Source organism: Girardinichthys multiradiatus, chromosome 1, assembly GCF_021462225.1.
Source record: "Girardinichthys multiradiatus isolate DD_20200921_A chromosome 1, DD_fGirMul_XY1, whole genome shotgun sequence".
NCBI lineage: Eukaryota > Metazoa > Chordata > Actinopteri > Cyprinodontiformes > Goodeidae > Girardinichthys > Girardinichthys multiradiatus.
The window spans coordinates 19,775,856-19,802,654 of record NC_061794.1 but is presented as its reverse complement, the minus strand read 5'-3'; the positions used below and the strand labels follow the sequence as shown (position 1 = coordinate 19,802,654).

At 39.3% G+C, this 26,799-nt stretch overlaps 2 protein-coding genes across 3 annotated transcripts in view; both read left to right on the top strand.

Moving 5' to 3' along the window:
- LOC124875113 (forkhead box protein J3-like) overlaps positions 1-10,099 on the top strand; it is a 120,782-nt gene extending 110,683 nt beyond the window's left edge. For both annotated transcript variants that reach the window (XM_047376976.1, XM_047376970.1), the window contains 3 exons: positions 3,016-3,267; positions 4,252-4,353; positions 4,974-10,099. In XM_047376976.1, the coding sequence (XP_047232932.1) occupies positions 3,016-3,267; positions 4,252-4,353; positions 4,974-5,092 (473 nt within the window). In that variant the 3' untranslated portion in view covers positions 5,093-10,099. The remainder of the gene's footprint in view (positions 1-3,015; positions 3,268-4,251; positions 4,354-4,973) is intronic.
- Positions 10,100-14,235: 4,136 nt separating this feature from the next.
- si:ch211-156j16.1 (uncharacterized protein LOC564557 homolog) lies at positions 14,236-26,205 on the top strand. Its single transcript, XM_047376523.1, has 4 exons — positions 14,236-14,637; positions 20,640-21,089; positions 21,188-21,296; positions 23,629-26,205. Exons 1-4 carry the CDS (start codon positions 14,574-14,576, stop codon positions 23,633-23,635), a joined length of 630 nt encoding a protein of 209 aa, XP_047232479.1. The 5' UTR covers positions 14,236-14,573; the 3' UTR covers positions 23,636-26,205.
- Positions 26,206-26,799: the final 594 nt, after the last annotated feature.

Below are 26,799 nucleotides of genomic sequence, written 5' to 3'. Positions count from 1 at the left end.
TGGCGTGCTTCCAAGGATCAGGGACAGAGCCTCTCTTTTTCCGTCACCACAAGATGCATACATTTGACTGGGAGGAAAGTATTAGACTTTTATTAGCTGTGGATATATCTTGAAACTGAAAGTTAGAGGCTTTAGGTTTAGCTCTCATTCTGTTATGTGCACCTGTCAATAGTTATGTGAAAAGGGGAGGGTGGTTCAGTGGTTATTAACTTAGCTAATTTCTCACTGTGCCTTCATGGTAATCTACTGTGGCTAATTATTATTTTTTATTTAGTGGAATTGAAAACACTCTAGTTTAATATAACAAAATGGGGCTATAAAACAAAATCTATTTATGAATTAAAGTCTGAAAAGCAATCGCAACATAGGAAGTTTTGTTGAGACGTTTATTGTGTTAGGATTATTAATCAGAGAATATTATTTAATATTTTTATATTTTATCAAATAATATTTTGGTCTGTTAAGGGTTGTCCTGTGAATAACAGCCTAGTAAGGCGGTGGCATTAGGACAAAATTGAAAGGGATGAGCCAAGCTCTGACATTATTGAACAGCAAAACTCTGCACACACATGGAATGAATTCACACAATTTCTTAAAATACAAGAATTTATTAACAAAAATAAGTCAACTCAAAGTCAAACATATTTCAATCAACAAACTCTTTACTATGCTAAAACAATCCAACTAAACTACCAAGCAGAATTAAAGAATAAAGAAGACTAATGTGCTATGTACAATATAAACAAGTTGATCAAAGATGGTTAAAATCATGACTAAAAGAGTGATGCAACATTACCATGCAATGTTATTTATGTTTGAGAACCAAGGATTATCTTGAAGAATCTGGAAGTGAAGTGAAGTTAGTCTTGGAACTAACTTAGACAACCATTCACAATGCAAGATCAGATAAAATATTATTTTAATAAAATAATGTTTTAAAGAATGATCTGCTGAATAAAACCAACCTTCTGAATGACTAATTCTCAACGGGGTCTCATTACCTGCCTTTATTTATTAAAATAATATTTAAAGAAATATTATTTAGGGAATATTTTGGAAAAGAGCCAAATCTTTCTGGAGAAATGGGGCTTAATGGTGTTTACTTAGTCATCAAATTTAGTAAAATTATGTTAGGGACACATTATTTACTGGATTGAAAACTAAACCTTTCTGGGTAAACATTATTTGGCAGCAAGCACATGTCCTTACCTGTTAGCAGTTGAAGCTAACAAAGAAGCTGATAGCTTAGCACCAGAATCAAACACACACCTTTTAAAATATAAAAGGGTTAAAATGCATAAGCGCGGACGGTGCGTTATGATCAATCTTCTGTTTAAAATCACCCTTCAAGTCAAGTTTGTCTTAACTTTAAAAACATACAAACAAAGAACACAACCTGAGCACATGTGCTGCAGATATTCTGCTAGCACCAAGATAGCTGAGTTCAACACAAACAAAACGTCATAAAATGGAAAACGTTTAGATCATTTCAATCTAAATCCTTCTCTATTTTTCTGCCCAAACACTTAACCTCATGAACTGTGGTGAGGAACGTTGTCCAAGGCGGCGGAGTTTGAAAAAACGTCCACAGTCTTTAAACGGTTAGCTACAGTTAACCTCCTTAGCTGTGGGGAGAGGCGGCTGTTCTGTCGTCCAGCCAAACTGCACGTTACCGTAACCATGGTGATGCGGCTCCTGTTGTCCTTCGCTCAGGCAGGGAAAACCGCTTCACTCGGCTTGTAGAGACAGCGTCTCTATTGGGGACTTCTCTGGGACAGTTTGCTTCTGCAGGCCTCAGAGAGAAAGTAAGCAATGCCTATACCTTAATTTACCCCCTTTTATGAATGAATACCGGATTCTTTCAACAGTAATTTATCAGTACTTAACTTGTGCATATGATCGCGGGATCGTATGACACCCTTGGATCCAGTTGAAGAGTTTATGTCTGTTTGCCAGCAAAGAGACATTAGCGTGCTGTCTCCTCCTATCCCGATGATCACCGGCGTGGAAGCGAAAGTCTTGTGGGAGGAGTGGGGGGTTTTATGCAGTGGCATCACGGGAAGTCCGCTGTTACTCCCAATTACTAAGTTGTGCCGGAAGAAGGTTAATGCAATTTATTTTGAAAATTCCAGAAAAGTTTGTACCAGAGTTTAATGTTGAAATCCATGGCTGTGAGTCCCAACAATTGTTTGTCTCAGTGAAATGATAGATTATGTTATAACCTGTCTAAAGCTATGGCTTTAACTAAAGGACACAAAAGTCAGAACAACCCTAATAAGAATTTCAGGTTCATCAAATTCAGACTTCAAGAAGAGTAAATGCTTAAATTTTATCAAAAGGTTTTTCAACAAAGTATTAGTAGATTGGCCTCAGTTTTTTTTTTTATCACAAAGACCTGAAAATTTAACAGGTGTGTGTACACTTTTAAGAGCTACTGTGTGTTTGTTTCAAGGTGGTTAGTAGAGGCCACAATTCTCTGTAAAAAAGCTTTTCCTCATTCTCTTAGTTTGAGTTTTAAGGGTCCTACATTGTCCCTGATGGACGAAAGGCAAACAAAAAGTGACCTGGGTGAGTCTGGTTCAAACCGAATCAACTTCGTCTGGAGATGGCTGGAGATGTTCAAAGTCTAAGTGAAGTCTTCAGTTATGTAGGTTCCTAGTAATTTGGTGAAACTAAATCTTTCCACCTGCCACAATGATGAAGAGTGGGGAATGTATTGTCCGCTTAGACCTATTTAATCTGCAACAACCTCCCCTGTGTTTAGGACCAGGTTGTTGTCTAGAAACCACTATGCCAATATTGGACCTATAAGGGTTCCTACAGTTTTCACTGTTGAATCGCACCACAGTTGTCAGCCGCAATAATTAACTGTGTTCTGTGGCTGGATGGAGATTAATTTTGAATGTTGATGCATGTTTTGGGTGAAGAGGGCAAACAGGGCTGGGCTAAGCACTGAACCCTGTGGTACACCTGTGTTCAGGACATCACAGTCTATTCTTTTTTGCTCTCTATCAGGTCTGAAGGAGAGCATGAGGCAGGCCGAGCTCAACAACTGGACCCTTGATGCCACTCAGATGGCTGACCTTTGTTCTTCAATCAACCAGTTCTTCACAGCTACAGGGGTCATCCCACCTCAGAGCGCAACCCACCCACAACCTCAGGTCCAACACTCAGCAGCACCCTCAGCAACACAGCGCCCGGCTCCCATGCACCCAAAGCCCAGCCACCACAATCAGCATGGGCAACACAACCAGCACATTGGAACAGGTTGGTCCACACAGCCATTTTTTCCACACAACCACAGTGCATAACGTTTAACAATTAAATGTTCAACTTTGTGTGTGTAGATATTCAGCTCACTAGTCAGTTCAAAGGGGAGAGTGGGAAGGTTAGGGAAAAGGCAGAAAATCTAGAAATGTGAAATTAAGATGAGAATTAGAAAGAAAAATAGATACCTCATACCTAATATTCTCCTTACTTTATGTCCAGTCCTTAACCTCATTTTGACAGCAACTTGTGCAATGTGTGCCAAAAAGATGAGGGAAGTCGATAAGCGCAAGACAAAGAAGTTTTTCATTTTTTTATGCAAATTTCTGTAACATATAACTTGTATCTGAAAGTCGGGTTTCTAAGAAAGAGGGAAAAAACCAAAAACTTGGACCTGCATAATCCTTTATTTTATTAGGGTTTGGTAATTGGCTCGTTGATGCCAAATACTATTTCAACTCTGTAAGACATGTTTTACCATTTGTATTTTTAATATGTTAAACTAAATAAAGTATACTATAAATTGGTTGAACACTACTTCTAAAGGCCGTATATTTTGGAATTTAAATGTTCAGGACATGCATGTTAATGTTTCCACCTACTAAAGCATATTTTATGTCTCTTCTAAATCAGTAGGAGGATAAGTATAATCGGCTTATTATGAAAGAGACTTGTATCTTCAAACATTAAAAATGTGCCGTCAATACTTAAATAACCTCTTATTTCATTTTAACCCCTAACAAAATGCATTCAGTGTAATGCTCAGGGGCATCACTGCATGTTCTCAAGGCAACTCTAGCGAGGATGTGGAGCGGAGGGAAATGTTTCATCAGAGATTTAGTACTGTCTATCCAGCATAACATGCCAATGCAGTTGTGTATGCGAAATGCGCGGTAACAGCTTGTGTTCTGCAAAAACGAATGTGTGAAAGTTGGTACACTAATCTGACAGTTAGTCATTGCCCTTTTGTCTGTTCTCACACAGGGAACATGTACATGGACTCGAGACAGAACATTTCTTGTCTGATGGGCCCGCCAGGGTACCCTCACATGCCTCCAATGAGCAACACGGCTCCCAGCATGACAGGTGACTCTTCCAATGGGTCTGGAGAAACTTGTTAAAGGCATAATAATGCAGTAAAGTGTTTGCTTTTTAAACATATGTAAAGAAGCTAAAATAAACACGTTCTATTATAGTCTTGTCAAACAGACGTTTTGTTATCAAGTCAAACAAATAAAAACAGCTCAGTCACACATACAAAGGTTAAGTACATGGAACAAAATGGTTGTGTTTAGGAAAGGATATGATGGGAGGATTAACTGGCAAAGGGGCAAATCGACCAAAAGTCACTAAACATATAAAGTTAGATTGATACATTTTGGTTTGGAAAGGGCTTTAAGAACATTTTTCCATTTTTTGGCTAAAACTTTCCTTGTTCATATAGTTCTTGGTGCTAGAAATGTTACCTCTTGTCATCACTAGGTTTAAATAAGCTACATAACATGTACTAAGAATATAATACATAATGTCCCTTGCATTGTGTTAAACGTCAAATAATTATAATGAGACTGACTAAAGATTATGGTGACAGTATTTTTCCTGCATCTTTTATAGAAATACCTTGTTTTCTGAGTGTAAGTGGTGTTAATGTGCTATTAAGAGCTGTAGTAATCACAATAGAATATGTCTTTTATCCCAACATGCAGGTCATCACAGCCAACTTAGCCAGCAGCAGCACGCTCTGCTTCCGGGACACTTTCAGGTGAGACGCATGCTCGCTGCTGACGACATCCAGGATGACTTCGACTGGGACTCCATTGTCTAAACTGAACTGTGAGTCAAAATAAAAAAAATGAGACCAGGCGGGACAATATTGGTTTTGTGGTGGACAACCTCCTCTGTTCACCCAAATGAAGAAACAGACGACAATCCAAAAGAGAACAAATGGAGAGTAATTTTCTAAAATCTTGTTGGCCTTTTTTTCTAACATATGTGGCTGAGGGGTCCAAAGACAATCATTATAAAAAAAAGAAACGGACAGACTTTGATAATGTGGGTCAGTGTGAAAAGGTAAACACAATGTTCGAAGAGTCACAGATCCCAAAGTGTTGTTAAACCTGTGAATTTTCTTTTTTTTCTTAAATGTGTTTCCTGCAACAGCTCTATGTTTCCCCACTGGAGAAAGACACGGACAGAAAACTCTAAACCTGCAACAGATTGCTGCATATGAATCAACTTTCTTACAAACACAACAAGCATGTTCAGATATTTTGATTTTTTCTTGGATGTTTCTATGCCCTTTAACTGGGGCTCTCTAGATGCTGCTGTAGATCTGAACAAAAGAAGGAACATGATAATGTGATTGAGCGGAGCACCACCTACTGGTTAAACAGGAATACTTTTGTTTTAATGCACCGCAATACATTCATAGATATCGTTTCTCTGTATTTTGAAACACAATTTCTAAAATGTATTGTATGCCATCATCTGGTATGCTCAGTTTTCATGCTATCAGGGTGGAATGCTCACACACATCTCCACATTTCTGCAATTTCTGAAACAACAATGGCCTGCTGAGACCTGGCACTAACATGTATCCTGCCTGTTTGGTTTTACATTTCCACTCCTGGTAGTAAAATATATCATGAGATGGTCAGACATGACATACAGACATTACTTACAGATTTCTGTTTTTTAATCACACTTGAAATTCAGATTGTCAAATCAATTTTCATATCAGACAAAGAGAACCTGAGTAAGAAACAACCTGGTTGTGAAAAAGTAATTGTCCCATTTGTTATGTAATCAATTAATTGTGATTAACCGCATTTGCTGGAAAGCTGAGTTAAATTTCACACTTAGACCAGATAACTACCAGACCCATAGAATTTACAAATAATTCAAAGAGAACCTAATACCATGAAGTGAGCTAGAGGATCTCAAAGATCAACATGTCATGCACTGATTTAAAGAAATTTAAAAGCAGATTTGATTCTAAGGCTTTGGGACTCCAGAGAACCTCAGTGGAAATGTTCGCAAAAGTGGCCAGTCTACCAAATGTATTCAAAGATTGCATCAGATTACACAGGATTTCAAAAAGAACGCTCAACAACATGTAAAGCACTACAAACCTCTCTGGCCTCAGTTATGGTCTGTGTTAATCACTCAAAAATAAAAAGAGACTGTAAAAATAGCATGCGTGTGAGTGATCCAGGGTGAGAACCACTGCTGACCAGAAAGATCACAAAGGCCCCATTCAGATGTGCCAAAAAAACACCTGGGCGATTACCAAGACTTTATTTTGGAAAATATTCTGTGGACTGAAAACACTAAGGTGAAACTTTTAGACGGTGTAATTCCAATTACATTTGGCTTAAATTCAACATTTCAGAAAAGGAGCACCCCTCCAGTCAAATATGGTGATGGAGTGTTGGTCTAGGGATACTTTGCTTTTTCAGGACCTCACCATAAAGGATAGAACCATGAATTCCTCTCTCTACCAGAGAATGCTGAAGGATAACCTCACCTTAAGGCCAAGTGCACTTGGGTTATTCAGCAGGATAGTAATCAAAGGCACACTAGCAAGTCCACTGCTTAATGGCTCTAAAACCAAAATGAAGGCTTTTGAGTGAGGTAGTGTGGTTTGATCATTACATGCATTCCTACTTGAAAACCATACACTGTTGCTGAACCAATTCTGCAAAGAACAGTGGGCCAAAGTTTGCCAACAATGTAAAAAAAGTCTTTGTCAGTATGGACATCTTTGGATAACTGCATTTTTTGTTTAATCAGGTCATCTTTGTCTGATATTTGTTTGGTCATCTTAAACATTTAAGCCTTAAAAAATAATCTATAAGCACACAAAGGTTTTGATGAGATTAATTATGTAATGTGTCAGATGCAATGTGTTAGATTTGGGACTTCAGAGCTTAGTGTCAGCAGAAAGACCCATAAAACTTCATCACAGCTAAGCACTCTTTTTACGAGCTGACAGCTGTTTTACACATTGTCACTGTGATCAAACATGCTGTGTGTAAATAGGTGACTCCATCCTACATGCTTATTAGTATCACCTGTAAACATAATCTCACACTTAAAAAAGAGGAATAATTGTTTTGCAAAATCCCCAGGACCACATTTATTGGTACCCCTGCTATTCTAACTTTTTACAACCACTTTTTTGCAAATACTACAGCACTTTATGTGTTATAACATTTCATTAAGTCTGAGCATACAGAGAGAAGGATCTATGACCATTCTTCTTTTAACACTTTCTCTAGATCAACCAGAGCCCTGGGTTTTCTCTTTTGCTCTCTTCTCTTTATCAGGGTTTCTATAGCATCTCTGTATGGGGAATGGGACGCCCAAGGAAGAAGGTTGACTTTGTGTTTAGTGAACCATTTCTTTATTGATTTGCCCAGATGCTTCAGATCAATATCCTGTTAAAAGACTTTATATCAAACCATTTAGGGTTTTCTGGCAGATGCCACCATATTTTCTTTTTTATGCCTTGGTATTTTAAAAAGGTTCTTGATGTGACACGGTTCCCAGACACTTGGGAATAAAAACAGTCCTATAGCATCTCAGATCCTCCGCCTTCCTCAAGTGGGCATGAAGGCTTTTCCACATATTATTGTCTTGTTTCACACCAAACCCACTTGGTGTATTTGTTGTTGCTTAATGTGCTTCTCATCTATGGTTCCAGTTCAGTCCCAGTAGTATGTAGCAAATCCTACATATTTGCATTTTTGAAGGTGGAATTGCAAAAACCTTTTCCTGGCATGCCTAAGAAATCGGTTGGCATGTTCATGCCATATAATAGTTGTTATGAGGACTTGTATTAATTTTGGATCAATACATATCCGTCTCCCTTGAAAAGCATGTTCTCTTGTCTTTCCTATTTCGATGAGTTCCTAAGAAAATCTCCGTCACGTAATATATAATATACTCCTCTAATTAAACATACGTAGAGGCTATGATCATAAGCACAAGTTACAAAAATTCATTAGCTGCAGCTGTTTTGTATATAATTGCAGTTATCTGCAGTTTTGTACATTATTTATTTATATGTATTTATTTATTTATAGGTTTCTGTGAAAACAATTACCTGTTATTCCCAACAGAATATTTTTTTTTCAGTGTGAGATTATGCTACATCTATACAATATGAATTTACTCAAGCCTTTTTACACATCTCCACCAGTAGCTAATGCTTTTGGTGTATGCAGTATATATTGATAGAAAGATCAGATACATGCGATATGATTGCCACAACTCATTTTATAACAGGGATGACAGAAGGTACAGTTAGCTCCAAAACAATCAAAAAACAAACACTACAGAGAAAACTTACTCATCTCGGTTATCCACTGATTAAAACCATCCAGGAGTCTTGTGCATTGACATGGGTTCAATTAAGTCACCTCATCAAGACATTAACCCTAGAGACAAAAATGCACATTTGGCATATTTTCAGAGATAGGAGTGTGATTGTGAATTAGCCTTCAGCTAAGCCCGAGTTCCATGTGTCCTGAGAGCATCTACGTCTGTTTAAATCATCTTTGTTGGTCATTGCACATGTACATTACAACGAAATGTGTCCCCTGCATTTAACCCATCCCTTATAGGGAGCAGTGGGCTGCCATTGTGCGGCCCCTGGGGAGCATTCTGGGGCTAAGGGACTCAGAGTGGCAATCTGTGGGATACAAACCTGGCCCCTTGTGTCCCCTCCGGAACGCAAACCTCCTGTTCTAACCACTAGGCCACTAGGGGCCCTAACTTAACACCAGGAGTGTTAAGTTAGGGCCTATTCACTTTGGACAGGTGTTAACACCAGGTCTCAGTGTGGCTGCTTTGGTTTGTGCCATGAGTGTTCAGATCTCTTTTAGATTTAAGCATGCATCATGTTTCTTCCATTAAAATGGTCAAGATCTATATCCTTCGGATCTATAAGCTGGGTTGATTATTATGTGGAGTAGGCTTCACAGCCGCTCTGATAGCAGCAAACTAGTTGCAGGCCAGACTTGGACTTCCTTAAAATTCTGACCCAGGTTCTGTATTTCTGTGGGAAAAGTGCAGAGTTCCTGACCAGATTGAGGAAGTTGAACCATAATTTGTGATGCCTCGATTAGGGAAAGAAAGGGCAGGTTTTGCACAACACTAAGCTGGAGAGCAAATGGTTAGTAACACAAAGACATGAACTTTTTTGTTTCTTTTTGCAAAACAAAAAAGAAAAGACAAAATCCTCTGGTTTGTTCATTGTGATGTTAATTTCGTCTATGTACAGTTACGTATTGTCTCTGATTTTCTTTAGTGTACAGCTTCATAAGGTTAAAAACTAAAAAAATATAAATAAATAAAAATAATAATTTCTATGTAGTAACATTTTGAGCTCTCATGTTTCCTTGAGTGAAATATTGAAACTTAAAAGTGTCATTTAGTTCCGAGGAGCTTGGTCACAAAACTATCATCGTACGGACAAAAAAAGGGAAATGCCCCTTATTACCATTCATTGCTGTTACAGTGACCAGCATATGTATATCTTCTCTGTTTGTATGTTGTTGTCCTTGTAAATAACCGTGTTAATCCTCTGTTTGCCCTTGAAAAACACAAACTCATAAGAAAAGGAAGCTGCAAATGGAAATGGTATTTTGTTACTTGTCCTTCTGGATTTGTATCATGTAAATAAATTCAGTATATCGTAAAGAAGTGATCTAGAAAAACAAACAAAAAAACGGGATTGGCATAATGTGTGTCAAACATATTCTGTGTATGGCAGTTAAAATATGTTAAGTGTTTAATTAAATGTCACAAGCTATTTTTACTGCGCTAATCCTGCGTCTGCTGCCATTATTTCATCAGCTGTACACACAGTGTATATATATATATACACTGCTCAAAACAAGTAAGGGGAACACTCAAATAACACATCCTAGATCTGAATGAATGAAATATTCTCATTGAATACTTTGTTCTGTACAAAGTTGAATGTGCTGACAACAAAATCACACAAAAATCATCAATGGAAATCAAATGTATTAACCAATGGAGGCCTGGATTTGGAGACTCACACAAAATGAAAGTGGAAAAACACACTACAGGTTGATCCAACTTTGATGTAATGTCCTTAAAACAAGTCAAAATGTGGCTCATATTGTGTGTGGCCTCCACGTGCCTGTATGACCTCCCTACAACGCCGTGCGGCCCTCCAAAGAAATGCCACCCAACACCATTAATGACCCACAGCCAAACCAGTCATGCTGAAGGATGTTGCAGGCAGCAGATCACTCTCCACAGTGTCTCCAGACTCTGTCACGTCTGTCACATGTGCTCAGTGTGAACCTGCTTTCCATCTGTGAAGAGCACAGGGCGCCAGTGGTGAATTTGCCAATCCTGGTGTTCTCTGGCAAATGCCAAGCGTCCTGCATGGTGTTGGGCTGTGAGCACAACCCCCATTTGTGGACGTCGGGCCCTCATACCATCCTCATGGAGTCAGTTTCTAACCGTTTGTGCAGACACATGCACATTTGTGGCCTGCTGGAGGTCATATTGCAGGGCTCTGGCAGTGCTCCTCCTGTTCCTCCTTGCACAAAGGTGGAGGTAGTGGTCCTGCTGCTGGGCTGTTGCCCTCCTACGGCCTCCTCCACGTCTCCTGGTGTACTGGTCTGTCTCCTGGTAGCGCCTCCAGGCTCTGGACACTACGCTAACAGACACAGCAAACCTTCTTGCCACAGCTCGCATTGATGTGCCATCCTGGATGAGCTGCACTACCTGAGCAGCTCATCCAGTGTGGGTTGTAGAGTCCGGCTCATGCTACCACGAGTGTGAAAGCACCACCAACATTCAAAAGTGACCAAAACCATCCAGAAACCATAAGTACTGAGAAGTGGTCTGTGGTCCCCACCTGCAGAACCACTCCTTTATTGAGTATCTTGCTAATTGCCAAAGATTTCCCCCTGTTGTCCATTTCATTTACACAACAACATGTGAAATTGATCATCAATCAGTGTTGCTTCCTAAGTGGACAGTTTGATTTACTTGGAGTTATATTGTGTTGTTTAAGTGTTCACTTTATTTTTTTTAACAGTGTGTATATATTTATATATATATAATATATAATTTTGTCAATGTCTATATAACTCTGTCTCTCTTCCAATGGTAGATGTAGACTTAGGCTTAAGGTAATTGTTTTGTTTTACCAACATTTTTTTCAGACTGGATGTTATCTTTATAGCTCCTTTTCCACCAAAAGCCCTGGGATTTAAAGTTATGGGGGCCTGTTTTCATTGCTCAGAAAGGCCAGGGACGTTTTCATTTAAATCAGCCTAATAACATATAGGAAGGTTGTGATTAAACCTGCACTACACCTTCAGTCCAGCGGGTGGCGGTAACAAACCAAAGAATCAAAGCCCGACTAAAGAAGCTGTATGTTTTTTTTTTTTTCAAACCTTAAAGAACAAAATAGAACACAGCACATGTTAAGTTGACAAAAAGAACACGTTTTCAAGGTTATTTTTATTCATTTATTTCACTTATGAAAGAATTGATACCATGACTGTCTAATCATAAGAAAATATATTTATATAAAGTAGAAGATGCGTAAACAGTGGAGTAGAGGATCACTGGGAATTTATGGGAAACCATCCGAACCTGGAACTGTTGTTTCTCCTCCTGCAGACGTCGTTTGCATAATGGAAAATGGAAAATAATAAAAAGATAAGACTTTACTAAATCAGGTTTACATGAAAAACCAATCTTAGGCAAATGTGTATTTTTTATGTACAAGGAAAGGTGAAAGAGCTCTGTTTGATCGTTAAGGGGTACTCTATTAAAATATTTTTCTTACAGAACTGTGGTGAAACAGTTTATCATTAATGCCTACATTAACTTACAATGTCAAAACTTTCAGGTGAAAAATATTATATTTTATATTCAGGTACTTTCAGTTTTTCACCATTTACCTACTAAACATTTTATTTTCACATTCATTTGGCACAAACAGATAATAGGTTGCGGGAAACCCTAGAGTTCCAGGAAAGATCAGGCAGCTGTTAGTGGGGAAGTCCCAGTCCAATCACCCTGGTAGCTTAGCAGCCACACCAGAAGTGGAGCTCCACTGCCCAGAAAACTCAGAATGAAAGGACATTTCAAAGTAGGCTCATAATCTTGATGACTGAAGTGATGAAGTTTTGAGGTCTACTTTCTCAATTAAAAACATTTTAAAACTACCTTTATGTGACAAATTATTGGTTTAAAAAATGAAAACTTTGTACACTCACCACTGCCATTAGCGCAGCTGGTGATGGAATGCCTTCCTGCACAAACCTCCACTCCTTTACCAATCCCGGGGAAATCTGGAAAGACCCACCTCAGAGTAGATTGTTTTACCCATGAAAGTAAGACCCCAGGAAAGTGAAATTACTTGTGTAAATTTGTATGGAAATATGCCCTTTTGCTTTACACAGGCAAAGCAAAGAAAAAGGGGCTAATGTCTTTGTGTGGCCCAGCCAGCGTTTTGAGTTGACTCTTACTGAAAATCTTTAGAGATCATGCATTATTAAATGGTGCAAGTGAGGCCTAAAGTAGATAAGCTTATCCCCAAAAATAAAGAAAACATGAGGGTTTGACGAAGGGTTTGATTGCTCTAATGCTAAGATTTTTTCATTGATTATTGAGAAGCATTTTTAATGAAATAGAAGCAGGTAAATAACTTTTTTTCAAAATTAACACTCATTTTAAACTGTTTCTTTTTAAATTTTGAGAAATGCCTGTCACATTTACTATCCGTAGCAAATTTCTTGGGTAAATAAAAATAATTTAAAACTTTAAATATGCCTACCATGTAAATATTTGTTCCGAACTATAGATATTTAGAAAGATATTTTTTGTACAGCGCCATGAAAAAGTAATGGTCTTAATTGCCCCCTTACAGATTTCTTTTGTTGCCTTTTCTTTGTCAAAGTTGGAGGTTTCAGAACAACAGATTATTGCACCAGATCACACCAAACACAAAAAGCAGTTTTATTAAATTACGACTTACATTATCAAGATTTCTGTTTTGTTTTATTTCACACGCCCAGGTCTGATTACTGCCAAGCATGTGACAACAATAAGTAGGTTGAAAGATCACAGAAAGCAACACATAATGCCCACAACTAAAGAAATTCAAGAACATTTGACAAACAATGTTACTGGCAAGGATCATTTGTTACACAGGATGTGGTGTACAGTTTAGGACTGTTTTTCTCTTTCGGCAGTGACGGTTATTTTCTGGTGAAAAAAAATTTAAGGAACAACCAGTTTTCAGTTTTTTGAGAGAAGTGCTTTTCACCTTGCTTTCATCCACACTTGTAGCTTGTTGTCCAATAGGTGTCAGCCAAGTGCCAAGCAACAGTTTGTCTTCAGCTGCATGTAAACTCAGCAGACCACCCATGCTTGCTTGTGTAAAAGTCACACAGTGTTGAGACTGCTTTAAAAGCTCCCTTTCATTGGGTCAAAATCCTCCAACTACTGCTGCTAATTTGTCTTTTAAAGTAAAGTTATGCTTTAAACTATCAGTACAGCTGCTTTATATGTGCTTAGTTTATTATTTTATTTATTTTATTTAGACAATTAATTAAGAATTAAGCATGCAGGCATCAGGTAAACCTCTCTTATTGCCTGAAGTTGTGTTTATAGTTTATTCATTCCTTCCTTTTCACTGTGTCATTTTATAGTTTGTGTCATGTATTGATAAGTACGTCAGCTATCTATTTATCTGTTTAAAGTGTTAAAGTTTGCGTGTGTACATGTGTGCGAGATACTGTTACTGCTGCAGCAAGAGCAGAGTGCAGAGCCTCATACAGGGCTGGACCACATTAGTCACCTTACCATCCTTACCCAGAAGTGCCTCCTCCCAGCACAACCTGCTCCCCAAACCGCCCACCCTACCACCAACCCAATCACCCACCTCCTCCCCGCTCAGTTATTCACCATCTTTTCTCACTCATGCTGTGTGCCATTCCCTCCCTCTCCCTTCTTATACTTCCTCAAAGTGGCCGGAGCTTCTCTCTTATCCTCTTCACATCCTATCCATCTCTCCAGTTTTTTACTTGTTTTATCAAAAATCAACTCTAATCTCAGGCCAATTTTTTTCCTGAACTTTTTTCTAACGATTGTTTTTATTTGTTCAGCTCTTTTGGTGGGGAGGTTGGTTCCTTATCCCTTCTCATTCTGGTCTACATCCTTGGAGTGTGCAAGGTCTCTCTGACTTAAGTCTTCAACAGTTTTTGGCAGGAGAAAAGTGCGTGGAAGAATTTCCCACCATAATGAAAGTTCAGCTGCTGCTCCTGCTGGCCCTGGCCGGCCCTCTCTGCTCCTTCACACGTGCAAGTAAGTGTACTCTTTATCACAGTCCTGCCGTTAGCACACTCTGTCCCCCCTGTGTGCCTCTGCCTCCATGTGCCCTGCATACACCACTCTTTGTCTGCTTTAACCTATGCTGATCTAACAATAACAATGCATATATGGGTTAAAATGGAAGCGAAAGGACTTCGGATAATAGGTTTTTACCAAAAAAATAATGTGCCGTTTTTTAAAATATTGAAATCTTGTAATATTTTTTGGTATTTATTTTTACTGAAAGATTACCATAAAAACAACATCTGACACCTATTGGTTGTCGCTGATTTTAGGCATTTTCCTTCTTTTTGCTAAGCAGAAATTTCCCTGACAAATATTGTCTTTTTTAATAAACACCTCTCCTTCCTTTGTTATATTCCTAAACAGTTTTAATATTATTTGTCGCCTGCTGCTACTGCCACTGCGTCCAGACAACAGGAAGAGTCTGATTTTCTGCCATGAGAGGAAAAAAGATGATGTAATAGCGGGAGCTCAGCTGCCTCGTGTCTGTAAACTCTTGGCACAGCTAAAGAAAAGGAATATCCTTTGGAAGCGTCCCAAAGCAGTTCTCATACGCAAGCGGCCAAGGACGGCGGGGGGGGGGGGGGGGGGGGGTCGTGTAAAGCTGTAACATACACCATGCATGTTTCTCTAAAACGCTGCCCTCTTCTTTCTTTCTATCATTTTACTCAATCTTGTTTTTTTTGGGTTTTTTTGCTTGCAGCTTTGCATTTCAACTCAATCCCCTCTCTCTTTCCTAGTTGGAGTATTATTCAAATCTTGTTCTCCTAGGTTCATTTCTTTGCCTTTTAAGAAAGAAAAGAACCCATGAGAAACAGCCCACACTGACGCCTGAAGGAGCTGTAGGGTTGGGCCGAGCCGGTTTCGGTATAAATAGTGAGAGCCTCTATATTTGAGAGGGTCATGTGAAAGGGAGAGTGAGCAGGGGATGTGCCCCACCCATCCCTGTATGTTGGTAAACCATTTGACTGGTCACCCCCCTGGCGTTTACCCATCTTTGGTGGGGTGGCAAGCTTTAGCTACTTAAAATCCCCCTCTCACGCCTCACACCCTGGCCGTGTAACAGCTCTTCTCCTTTCTGCAACTCTCTGAGCCTGATGAATTTAACCCAAAGAGGAAAAAAAGTATTTAAACTTCCAAAAGTATCTGTATAGTTCAAAAGTGATGATTTAAGTGGACACTTTTTAGTCCATCTTATCTGCTAATTTAACCAGAAAGTCCTGAGAATCCTGTAAAACCCTACTACCACTCACTCTTCTGACTGCTAATAAGTTTTGTCTGCCTTGCTGCCCCAGTAACATCCTGAACATCTGGCTACTGGAGGGAGAGGTCAGCGTCCGTCATCTGATGCTCTCTCTTAAAATGGGCTCAAACGTATCTTCATCCTCCAAATGTGAGACTCATGCCAGTAATAGTCACACATAAATATAAGCCACTCAGATTTTTTCATGTCAGCTCAGTCTCATTTTGAAAAGGAAAAACTGCACAGTCATGCTTTGAAAATTTTCCACAGACAGAAACATCTGTTTTAGGAATAGGAGACGGAGGCTGTTTTTGCGCTGACGTCCTCTGTCTGCAACAACTTCTCTCAGACGTGAAAGGAAATCCGCAAATGTATCAAAAGGGGAGAAACATACCAACCTCTTTTAGAACATCATCATTCGCCTCGAAAACGCACATAGAAGGAAAGCTGTTGACAAAGAAATTAGCTGGGTGTGTGCTTCATTATGTGCAATTAAAGGTCAGAAAGATTAGGAATACTTTAAAAAGGTTGCTGGGAAAAATTGTAATCAGATGGATTATTTTTTTATGTATTTGTATTTATTTAAAAGAAAAAGAAGAGAATTAATTTGTAGGTGTACTGCTTTCAAACCTGCAGGACATGAGAATAATGAGCAGCTTGATCTGATTCCAGTTTCTGCCTCCAGTGATGAGGTCCAGATGGGACCTGTTCTGTTCTCTCTTTATCTGGATAAAAAGGAGAAAAAGCATCAACTCTTGTAGGAGTTTGGACACATTGTGTTGAGTTAGTGATAACAGTGTCTACCTCAGAATATTTCATCCTGGCCTCTTGTTTAAAACCTCTACCCAGTATTGGGTAGCATTATCTTCAGAGATGTATCCTACTTGTTTTGTGTTGGAGTGCTGCCAGATGGGCAGTGTCTCTCTCAGTTTTCTCCTTGAGCACCATGAAAACATTCCCGGGCGCCAAAGATGGACACAGTCACACCCCTCACATAGTTTTTCCCTCCCACACTGAGCTGTGAATTAGCACATACACACATAGGTAAACAAGGACCCTCGGCGGCAGCTAATTGTGATCGTCTCGGAGGATGGTAGCTGCTACTCCCTTTGTTCTTGTCTCACCCAATATGTTGTTGCATACCTGCTTTACACCATATCTCCCAGTAAAGAGATTTTATTTTTGTCAGGCAGAAGGCACAGCTCTCTGTCTTCAAACATCCTTTTTATGCCCTTTCTGTCTATCTGCATTACTTAATGCATGCCAACCAAAGTCATAAACCAGGATGGTTCAAATAAAAGAAATATGTCTTTTGTGAAATTTACACACAAATCTATATCTTTCTCTTCATGAATTGTGGTCAGTGTTAAGATTTATAGGTTTAGATACACATGAAGAACAAGTTGCTACAGCATTAAGTAGAGATGCACCCTTAAAAATGTTGTGGTTGCTTTCTGGACCTGATTTTGTAAATCATTAAGTTGCTTAAGTTGCTAAAACATTAATATATAAGAAACTTCGTTTTAAAGAATCATAATATAAGAAGATTCAGGAAAAGCATTAAAGCTTATTTTTTCTAGCCTTCCTGCCAAGAGCAGTCATTAAGCATTTAATGAAAGTGCCGCATACCACCCTGTGTATTAAAGAGTAGTAACTGCAAAACAGGGTTTTACTGATGTAAAGACAAAAATATTAAGATTAACATTTAATATTAAGTTAACATTTTAAAATGCTTGTAGCATCTATGCAGTGAGTATGAAAATCATTAATAAAATCTGTTTCCATGTGTGGATTCTAGAGAATGTTGAGATTTCCAAAAGGCTGCCAACATTTTCCAATCCACCATGTGCTATAACAGTCTGAGGTCAAACGTTCAAAAGGATAAAACAGACCAACTTTGCTGTACTCTATGTAGCCTTCCTGTTATCTGCTGAACGTCTTACTCTCTCTTGCTTGCTGACAGTCTGATTAACAGCAGCATTTTGTTAAAAAAAACCCATTTCCTTTTAGCTTCTTACATTTTGTGCTTCCCTTGACTTCTTTTTTAAGCACCGCTCTGATACTGATAATAGCGAAAACGTTGTTAGGTCGGTTTCATTTAGTTTGTTTGCGCAGCAAGTAAAGTATACATCTGGTGTTTTTGCTGATAATTGTTTTGAGTTTACGACCAGTGAGACCGATAAAACCGAAAAATCTTCAGATTGCCCCAAACAGCCAATAGCTTTGATAGCTTGCAGTATGCCCACCGCTTTATTACCTGGAAGGAAGGATATTAGCCAGCCAGGTATTGCATCCAACTGGATACAGATGCTTTGCTGTAGAGATGCTTATAAACATAATAACCGGAAAAATGCAGTTGTGTAGTTGTCTTGCAGGTCAGCTATAAGCTAACAGCTCTGCTTCCCAGCCTCTGTTTTCAAGCACACCGCCTTGAATGTGTCTTCGCAGTAGCAGTTCAACCAACCGGACCCTTAGCAGTGGGTGATGTCCTCCTCCAAAACAAGCTATCTGCCATACATCCCTCATCGCCAAAGGCCACCTTTAACCCCTCCACTGAATCACGCAGAGTCAACAATAATCAACCAGCCTGCAGCCATTCTCAAACACTAGAAAAAAGGGCATATGCCAACATTTGAAGCAGTTAGCCATTCGTGCTTAAAAACCTCCAATTTGGGGCAGTTTCTTATCACTTTGACACGAGATGGGGCAAGCTGGAATCACACTGACAACCTCACATTTGACAAATTGCGCATCCTGTGCCATACCTGCCTTATTACATTACCAAAACCTGGCACTCAAATCTTGGGATAACAATGACACCAGCACCGTTACAGTAATGTTTAAACTCTGGTGCACATAAAGCTGACAAAATTAAAACGTTGCTTTATAGTTGGCACACGTGATGGCAGCAGTCCAAGCAGTCTATTCTAAGAGTTCTGGTTCTAGACCTGGACCTGCTCAGGATTAGATGTTCACGTTCAGTATTATACCCTACATGTCCAAAAGGCCGACCACATTCACCATGACATCATGTTCCCCAGCTTCTCAGTTTTGAATCACTAAGAAGAACTCTCCCAGCCCTGTGATTTGCTTTTGCCCTACCTTCCTATCTCCACCCCACCGTCCAATGATTCAGTCCTTTCAAAGGTTTTGGCCAACAAACCCGTCCTCAGGGAGTGTCATGGTCACGGATATAGCGAGAGATGGAGTAGATTAAAATAAAAAAAGAGGGAGATGTAGATTGTAACAGAGTTGCTCAGCAATGCAGCTGCGTTAACCCAAAAGGGTTATTTCTGTGGGAAGGAAATACTACTCCGAGCTAATTGTGGGAACTGTGCACATAATGAAACAATTGTTAGAAGAGTTTAGGGGGGTGATTACACATAGTGCGTAGCCATACTCTGTGAAGTGCAGACCATTTTATCATCACTTACAGACGGTCCAAACAAACAGACTGAAGCAGCCCCCTCCTTTTAGTAGTCCACGCCAGTGAGAACAAATGTTTTGTTATATTTTGCCCGCCTGTTTCTAATGAAGCCAGCGAGAGCCATTCAGGGATATTTTGGGCCATTTTAAAGAATTATTTATTATTTCATGTATTTAGGTAAAAAGACTAATTTTAAACTCTCAGCAGAAAGAAAATTTTGCAGGCCAAGTGGATTTAACCATGTCCTACTTTTCCAGAAGAGAAGATGGAATTTTTAAGCCAACGTTTTGTCAGTGGAAAGTTGATTGCAAGCTATAATTTTGGTGGCCCGCTGAAGGCTGGCTCCCTAATTTTCAAGTAGGGCTGTCCAGGCTAAACTTTCAGTTGTGGCTGGAAGGATATAGAACTTGGGGAGATAAAGCAAGTGCTATTGCTTGTAAATGATTACGTTGAAATCTGGCTGGCTTATAGTTGACACAAGGATAAATATGTGTCGTTTCACAAGAAGACACATCGACAGCACATAGACTTTAAAGCTGTGAGAATCTCTAATTTTACTGTAGATGTCATTAATTATTCAAGAAGATAAAATTTGACATTTAGTGGTTTTAACATCCATCATGTCTTAAGTGCCCTTTTACTCAGGGTTAACAACCCTTCCCCTGCTGTCCTGACATTGAGGCTTCCTTCACAGGAAATGAGGCAGAGTATGTGGCATTCTCCTATAGAGAACAGACGCAAACCTAAAGGCAGGATGGAGGGGTTGAGGGATATAGGGAGGATGTACATTTTATGAGGTCATTGGGTGTGGCGTACACCCTGCCTTTGGTGACTGTGCACTGATGATGGGTCAATAGTTGTGAGAAATGGTGCATAAGCCTTTTGTGGCATCCTTCTAGACAAACTGAACTTCCTATATGCTGAATGTCATTTTGATTTAACAATCTCACTTTATGCAACCACACCGAAGAGGACAATAGTTCAATAGATTCTTGCAATCATTTAAATTTCTAATTCATCGTCTCTTTGTGATACCATGAGTTATCCATTACCACATGTTATAATAAATGTGCAGTCACCTTGCTTTAAAGGCTTGCAAAGTCATGTTTCTCGAAACACTGAGCTCTTTACAAAGACACACATTTCAGCAACAAAACTGACAACTGATCCTTAAGCCAGCATGTGGCCACAATTAGAAGTGAATCTTCCTATCTATTTCTACCAGTTTGTCTAATACAAGATAAGAGAGAAAATATAAGCTTACAACTTATTTGGGATCTTTCTTGTAATTGCTTTCTTCAGGCCCCACGACGGTCCCCACAGAAGTCAAAGAGGAAGAAACAACAATCCAAGTTGTTCAGACAATGAAACAGGACACTATCATCACTGCTCCTTCTCCCACCGATCCACAATATCTCCCTGAGCTTGTAATGGCCAGCACTGATAGACCTGTACCTGAAACTGAGGCTCATACTGTCTTTACTACAGCACTAGATCCAACCACTGAAACTAGTGTAGTAGAGACTGAAGCTGCAGCTGTGGACACTTCAGCTTATGCTGAGACGACTTTACTTCCGGCCATTACTGCTGAAGCTCCTGTTCCCGAAACCACAGCTCCTGAAGAGATTGGAGGCACCTTACCTGAGACGACCGAAACACCGGCTAATCCAAGTCCATCTGAGAACCCACATGAGGAAACTAGGAACGGCCAAACTGGTAAAGAGGTGGAAAATAAAGATGACATGGTGGAAGGTGATTGAAAACCCCATGCAATAGCCTGCCATTCTAAAAGCAATACAAATTAATAAATTATGATTTATAGATATAAAAACATAACTACTATCTTTCAGGGGACCTGAGCACTGGACAGATAGTGGGAATTGTGATTGGTGCCATCATGGCAGTGGTTATTGTCACCGCTGTGGTGATTGCAGTGTTGAAGAGGATGGGAAAATACTCGTAAGTATATCTTCTTTCTATGACTATATGTAAACAGTGCCTTGCTCAATTATACCCGTTGAACTTTTATGACTTTTTGTAATGTTAAAATCACAAAGTTCAATGTGTTTTGTGTGAAAGACTACCAGGAAGAAGTGCATAAATGCCAATCGGAAAGGAAATGATGCATGATTTTCAAAGTTTCTGGCAAATGAATATCTAAAAGGTGTAGCCTGCATTCATATCTCTCCCCACTGACTCAGTACTCTACAGCTGCAAGTCTTTTGGGGTCTGTCTCTCCCAGCTTTGCAAATCTAGAGACTTCAAATCTAAATATAGAAATTTGCCATTTTTTCAAGCACAGTTCTATGAAATGGGGAGAATCTGTAGACATAAATCTTGAATCAAAGTCTTGACACAGCTTCTAAATTATATTAAGGTGTGGACACTGAGTTGGCCATTATAACACAGGAATGTGCTTTGATCTAAACGATTGTGTTTAAGGTCGTCCTGCTGAAAGGTGACCCCCCATCCCGGTCTGAAGTGTTTTGCAGCCTCTAACCCTTTCCTTTGCTAAAGAAAAGCATCACCACAGCATGATGCTGCCACAATGGGGATTGGGGGTGATGTGCAGTGTTAGTTTTCCCCACACAGTGTTTACATGAATCCCAAAGGGTTCAATTTTGGTCTCATGTGACCAGAACATCTCCTTTAACAAGCTTGCTGTGAAAGGAGTTTTGTGTGTGGCAAAATTTAAATTGAATACGCCATGGATTTGTTTCAACCATGGCTTTCTACTAGACACTTTCCAGACGTGTGGGGTGTATGACTAATTATTATGGCTATTTACTTGAGCTGTCGATCTGTACAGCTCCTCCAGAGTTACCATGGGTCTCTTGGTGGCTTCTCCGATTAATTCTCTCCTTGGCAGTTTTCTAGTTGTGGCATATTTTTTTATCTTTTTGAATGTTTGATGGAACAGTGCTTTGTGAGATGTTGGATTTATACTGAAATAAGTCAAACACATGTGGACCTAATTAGGTGATTTTGAAGATATCTGATTGCACTGGATTTTAGGGGTATGAGAGTTATGAAGGCTAAATGTAAGGCACACCTTTTTGTATTTTAGACTTGTTAATCCTTTTTTTTTTTTTGTTTCACTTAAAAGGTTGATGTTTGTAGTCTGAACTTGACAAAATGCATTCAAGGTTCTATAACCTATAGACCTGTAACTTAAACTACATGCAGCTCTGAGCCTAAATTGCTGATGCTACTGTGAATGTTGAAATTGTGAAAGTTGTGCTCAGAGTCATCACTTCTTGCTTTTTCTAAATGTTAAGCCAAGCCTTTAGTCATTAATTACGCAGCCCCATTACATCACGTACAATGATGTAATGGGTTTTGTTAGTCTGTGGTGATAAGTTGACATTGGATGCCCAACATGGTGCGGCATTACAGCCATAAATGGTCTAAGGTGTTGAACCTATCATAAAAACCTATGTTCCCACAAATAAATAAATAAAATGTCTTCTAAATAACAGCGATCCCACAGAACACACCCTCCCCCATGAGAATGTGATTATGGATCATAATAATAGTTTTCTTTGGTGTGTGTTTGTGAATCTCATAGTTCTGCCAAGAGCAGAAAACCTGCAAAAAAGACAGCGTTGTTTCAGTAAAGTTCTTCGTTTGATTTTCTCTGCTAATGATTTGAACCCTCTGTCAATCGTTTTCCTCTCATTGTAACAAACATTTTTTCTTCCAATAAAAACACCCCTGACACCCTGGCGTAAACTGCTCCGTCAACTGACACACAGTCCCATGGTCCGAGGTGTAAAAATTAGGCATTCATGGTGACAAGTGACTCTCTCTTTCCTCCAAATAACTGTTTAGTGACTCAGTGTCAGTGTACATGAGCAGTGGTCATCAGGTTGGCAGGTTTTATAATGGCACCTTGATTTAATCTATGGGAACATAGGGTTTGTGTTTGCTGGGAGTGGGGCAAAGAGCTAGAATCTGCCAATTTATTTTGGGTTTTTTTAGCAACTGGTTGCTCAGTTTTGTTTGATTGCTTACTTAAAACATGATGGTAAGATACTGTATACTAAAAGGGGATAAACACTAAAAGCATATGTAACCCCTTGTTTACTTTTACTTTTAATCTGTTATTTAAATCTACAGCCAACATATTTTCATTATCCATTCATTTTTATACCCACACGCCCCTAATAAAGGAAAATAACTTGCTGCCACTAACATTAGCAGAAAGCTCAAATATTATATGTACCATTAAGTAAGCAGGTTAATATTCATTTGAAAAATGATTTTTTTTCTTTCCTTCTGTCTCCCACAGCCCTTGAGGAAAAAGTCCACCAAGCAGCAGGAGCGTGTAAAGTTCTGGAAATCCTAAACTACTGAACTGTGACATTAACTTTGATAATTAAAACAAGCACAATGCCAGAACTAAACTAATCTAACCTGGACTTGAAATGACGCAGAACCAGTGAGTGTAGGGAGAGCTGAGTCTGTTGATGTATATAAACAGGGTGTACTATAATGTATGTGAGACAAGAGGGGTGCACAAGCCAAAATCTTCATTTCCCCCGCTTACCTCCCAAAACTGAAGGAGCAGCTGATATTAAAAGCTCTCTCTTCCCTTATTTTCCTGAAGTGAACAAAATAAGGGGACATCAAAATTGTCATAATTCTATTGTTGTGCTTTTTAAATGCATTTTGTTGATTACTAAGTAAAGAAACAATTATCTGACATCAGGAGGAAGGCATTTTTCTCCATTAAAGTGAAGTAGGTAACCAAAATTACTGTTGAACGGAGACATGTATCAAATACACAAGTAGAAAATACTGTTGCAAATCCATAGGATGTATGTACTGTATAATGTAGTAGCGCTGCATAGCATAGAGCAAACAACTCTTTCATTTTCTTGCAGTTGCATAGGCTAGCATTTGATAATATTCAAAACACAGTATGAACAGAGAATCATAGAAAATCATTGAACAGTGCTATAAAAAGGTATGTGCCCTTACAAAGTTCTCTTTTTTTTTATTTTGTCACACGTAAATGTTGCAATAAATGGCAACCAGTCTTACATCTCTGCTGAGTTTTGTCCCACTGTTCATTGCAGCATTGTTTTAATTCAGCTATATTGGAGAGGTTTTTTTAACCATAAACAGGTTGTTCAGGTCCATGCCACTGCACTTCAACTGGATTTAAATCTGGACTTTGACTATGCCACTCCAAAACCATTTTGCTTGTTTTCATTGAGCCACAGAGAGCTGGACTTGCTCATATGCTTTAAATTAAAGTTGTGCTCTCTACCCCAAGCAGCTTGAGTTACCACTTTCTCCCCTATGATTCCATCCATTATGGCAAGTCATCCAGATCCTGAAGTAGCCATCCAACCCCAGACCATCACGCTGCCACCTCCAGGTTTGACTTCCAGTATGACATGTTAGTTGTATGCCAGACATAACAGGATACACTCCTACCAAAAACGTCAGTCCACAGAATGTTTTCTCTCTAAGTCTCTTGGTATTAATCAAGATGTTTTCAGGAAAATGTCAAATGAGCCCTTGAGTCCTTTTTGGTGACCAATGGTTGTCACCTTGGGACTTTGGAAGCCATTTTTGCCCAGTCTTTTTATTATTGTTAAATCATGAGCACTAGCCTTTTTTTCTTTTTTGAGCTCCTGGATGAGTCACTGATGCATTTCAGGAGTAACTGTTGTACGCTAGCCACTCCTGGCAAGGTTCACGACTGTTCAATGTTTTCTTTTAGCCTACTTCATATTGTCAGACAGGTTCTAATTAAACAATTTCTTGATTCTACAGGTCTGCTAGTAATCAGGCCTGGGTGTGGCTTGTGAGATTGAATTCAACTTTCAAAAAACTGTGGTTGATTACAGATAATTCATTATTTACAGGGGGAGTGACCATATTTTAAATTTTTTCCTGTTGTAAATGAAATCATCATAGAAAAACACCTTTTTGTTACTACATGGTTATTTTTATCTGACATATACTTTTTTAATAATCTGATACCTTTAAATGGGATAAAAAATGCAAGAACAAAAGAAACGTGTACAAGGGGTAAATACTTTTTCACAGCACTGTAGTTAATTCATTCTAGACGACCAGTTAGAACAATTTCTCATGCAGCCAGAAGTCCTGACACGTTGGCCAATTGTAGGAAGCACAGCGTGCAAACGTTGCTGTGTCCATAGAAGTGCTCTCTGAGGGTGAGCGGAGCAGAAACAGGATCCCTCATTTGCAGGAGGAACGTGACATTCTGCCCACTTTAACACTGACACATTAAAACCTAATACATATCTGTGAAATTTAGCAGGAGGGTTTGTGCCACTGTTTCTGGTATTCTGTCGCTAGCTCAGAGGATTCAAAAGTTTTTAAGTGTGTTACGAGTGTGACTTGACTGGAGATTTTCAGCTGGCACCCGCTCCTTGAACATCTACTTTAGGCCTTCATGCTGCCATGGGTTGTTAGACATAATAATAGTATTAGCAAGTAAGCGGAGTTTTCTGTTTTTCTGTTACCAGAACAGCCGTCCAGTTATTAACCACAGATTGCACACAGGATTACATTTCATAGCTGCACTTAGTTTTAATGCTTAGTGTTAAGCAGGTAGTTTTGTTGTTTTTCCAATTGCAACTGTGCTAACTGGGTGTATAAATATTCTTATATTACTCTGCCTGCTTTTTAAAACCTGTTTAATATGTGCACTGAATAAGAGGAGTAATGTTAAAGGATTTAGGCTTTAGACAAATATCTGCAATGATACATTTCTTCTGCTTTGCCATGATGTCTTTAATTTGTGCCACGTGTTTCATGCAATCCTTTTATTTAATTGCTGTTTTTGTTCTTACAGTTTCAATAAAAAATGAAATATTTCACAAAATTGTTCATCTCCCTCTATTTCTATTATATAGTGACCATTAAAAATGGATACAACTGAGCTCATTGTTGACCAGGACTGTACTCCCCCTTATAGACTTGTGACCGTTACAGTCTCATGACACTTATTTTCTATTTCCAGCCGAAGTATACAAATGTTAAGTTGCCCAGGGCTCAGTCCAGCTGCCCTCTCTCTGATTGGCCAATTCAAGCAGCGCTTCAAATTAAAGAGGGGGAGAGAAAACAAAACCCTTTTCAAGCTGGCAGAAGCAGCACCAAATATGGAGAACTGTGCGTTGGGTCAGTTGGTCCCTCTTGACAGTTAGGTGTGCGTTTTGTGTCATGTTGTGGAGTTTTTCATACGGTGCTGCTAAGCTAAGGCAAACCTCCAGCAGTGGGCTGCGAGTTGCACAGAGATGCTCTATGTCTGGCTCGCTGTCCTCCGTGTGGTTTTAGGCACAGGCCCAACACCTCCCACCGCACCCCAGCCTCTGCCCCGCTGGCGAGCTTCATAACTCCCTTTAGCTCACTCTCTGGGCTCAGACTGCTGGGAACAATGGAGTCTTTTGAAAGGGGGCAAATGGAGAGGCTATATGAA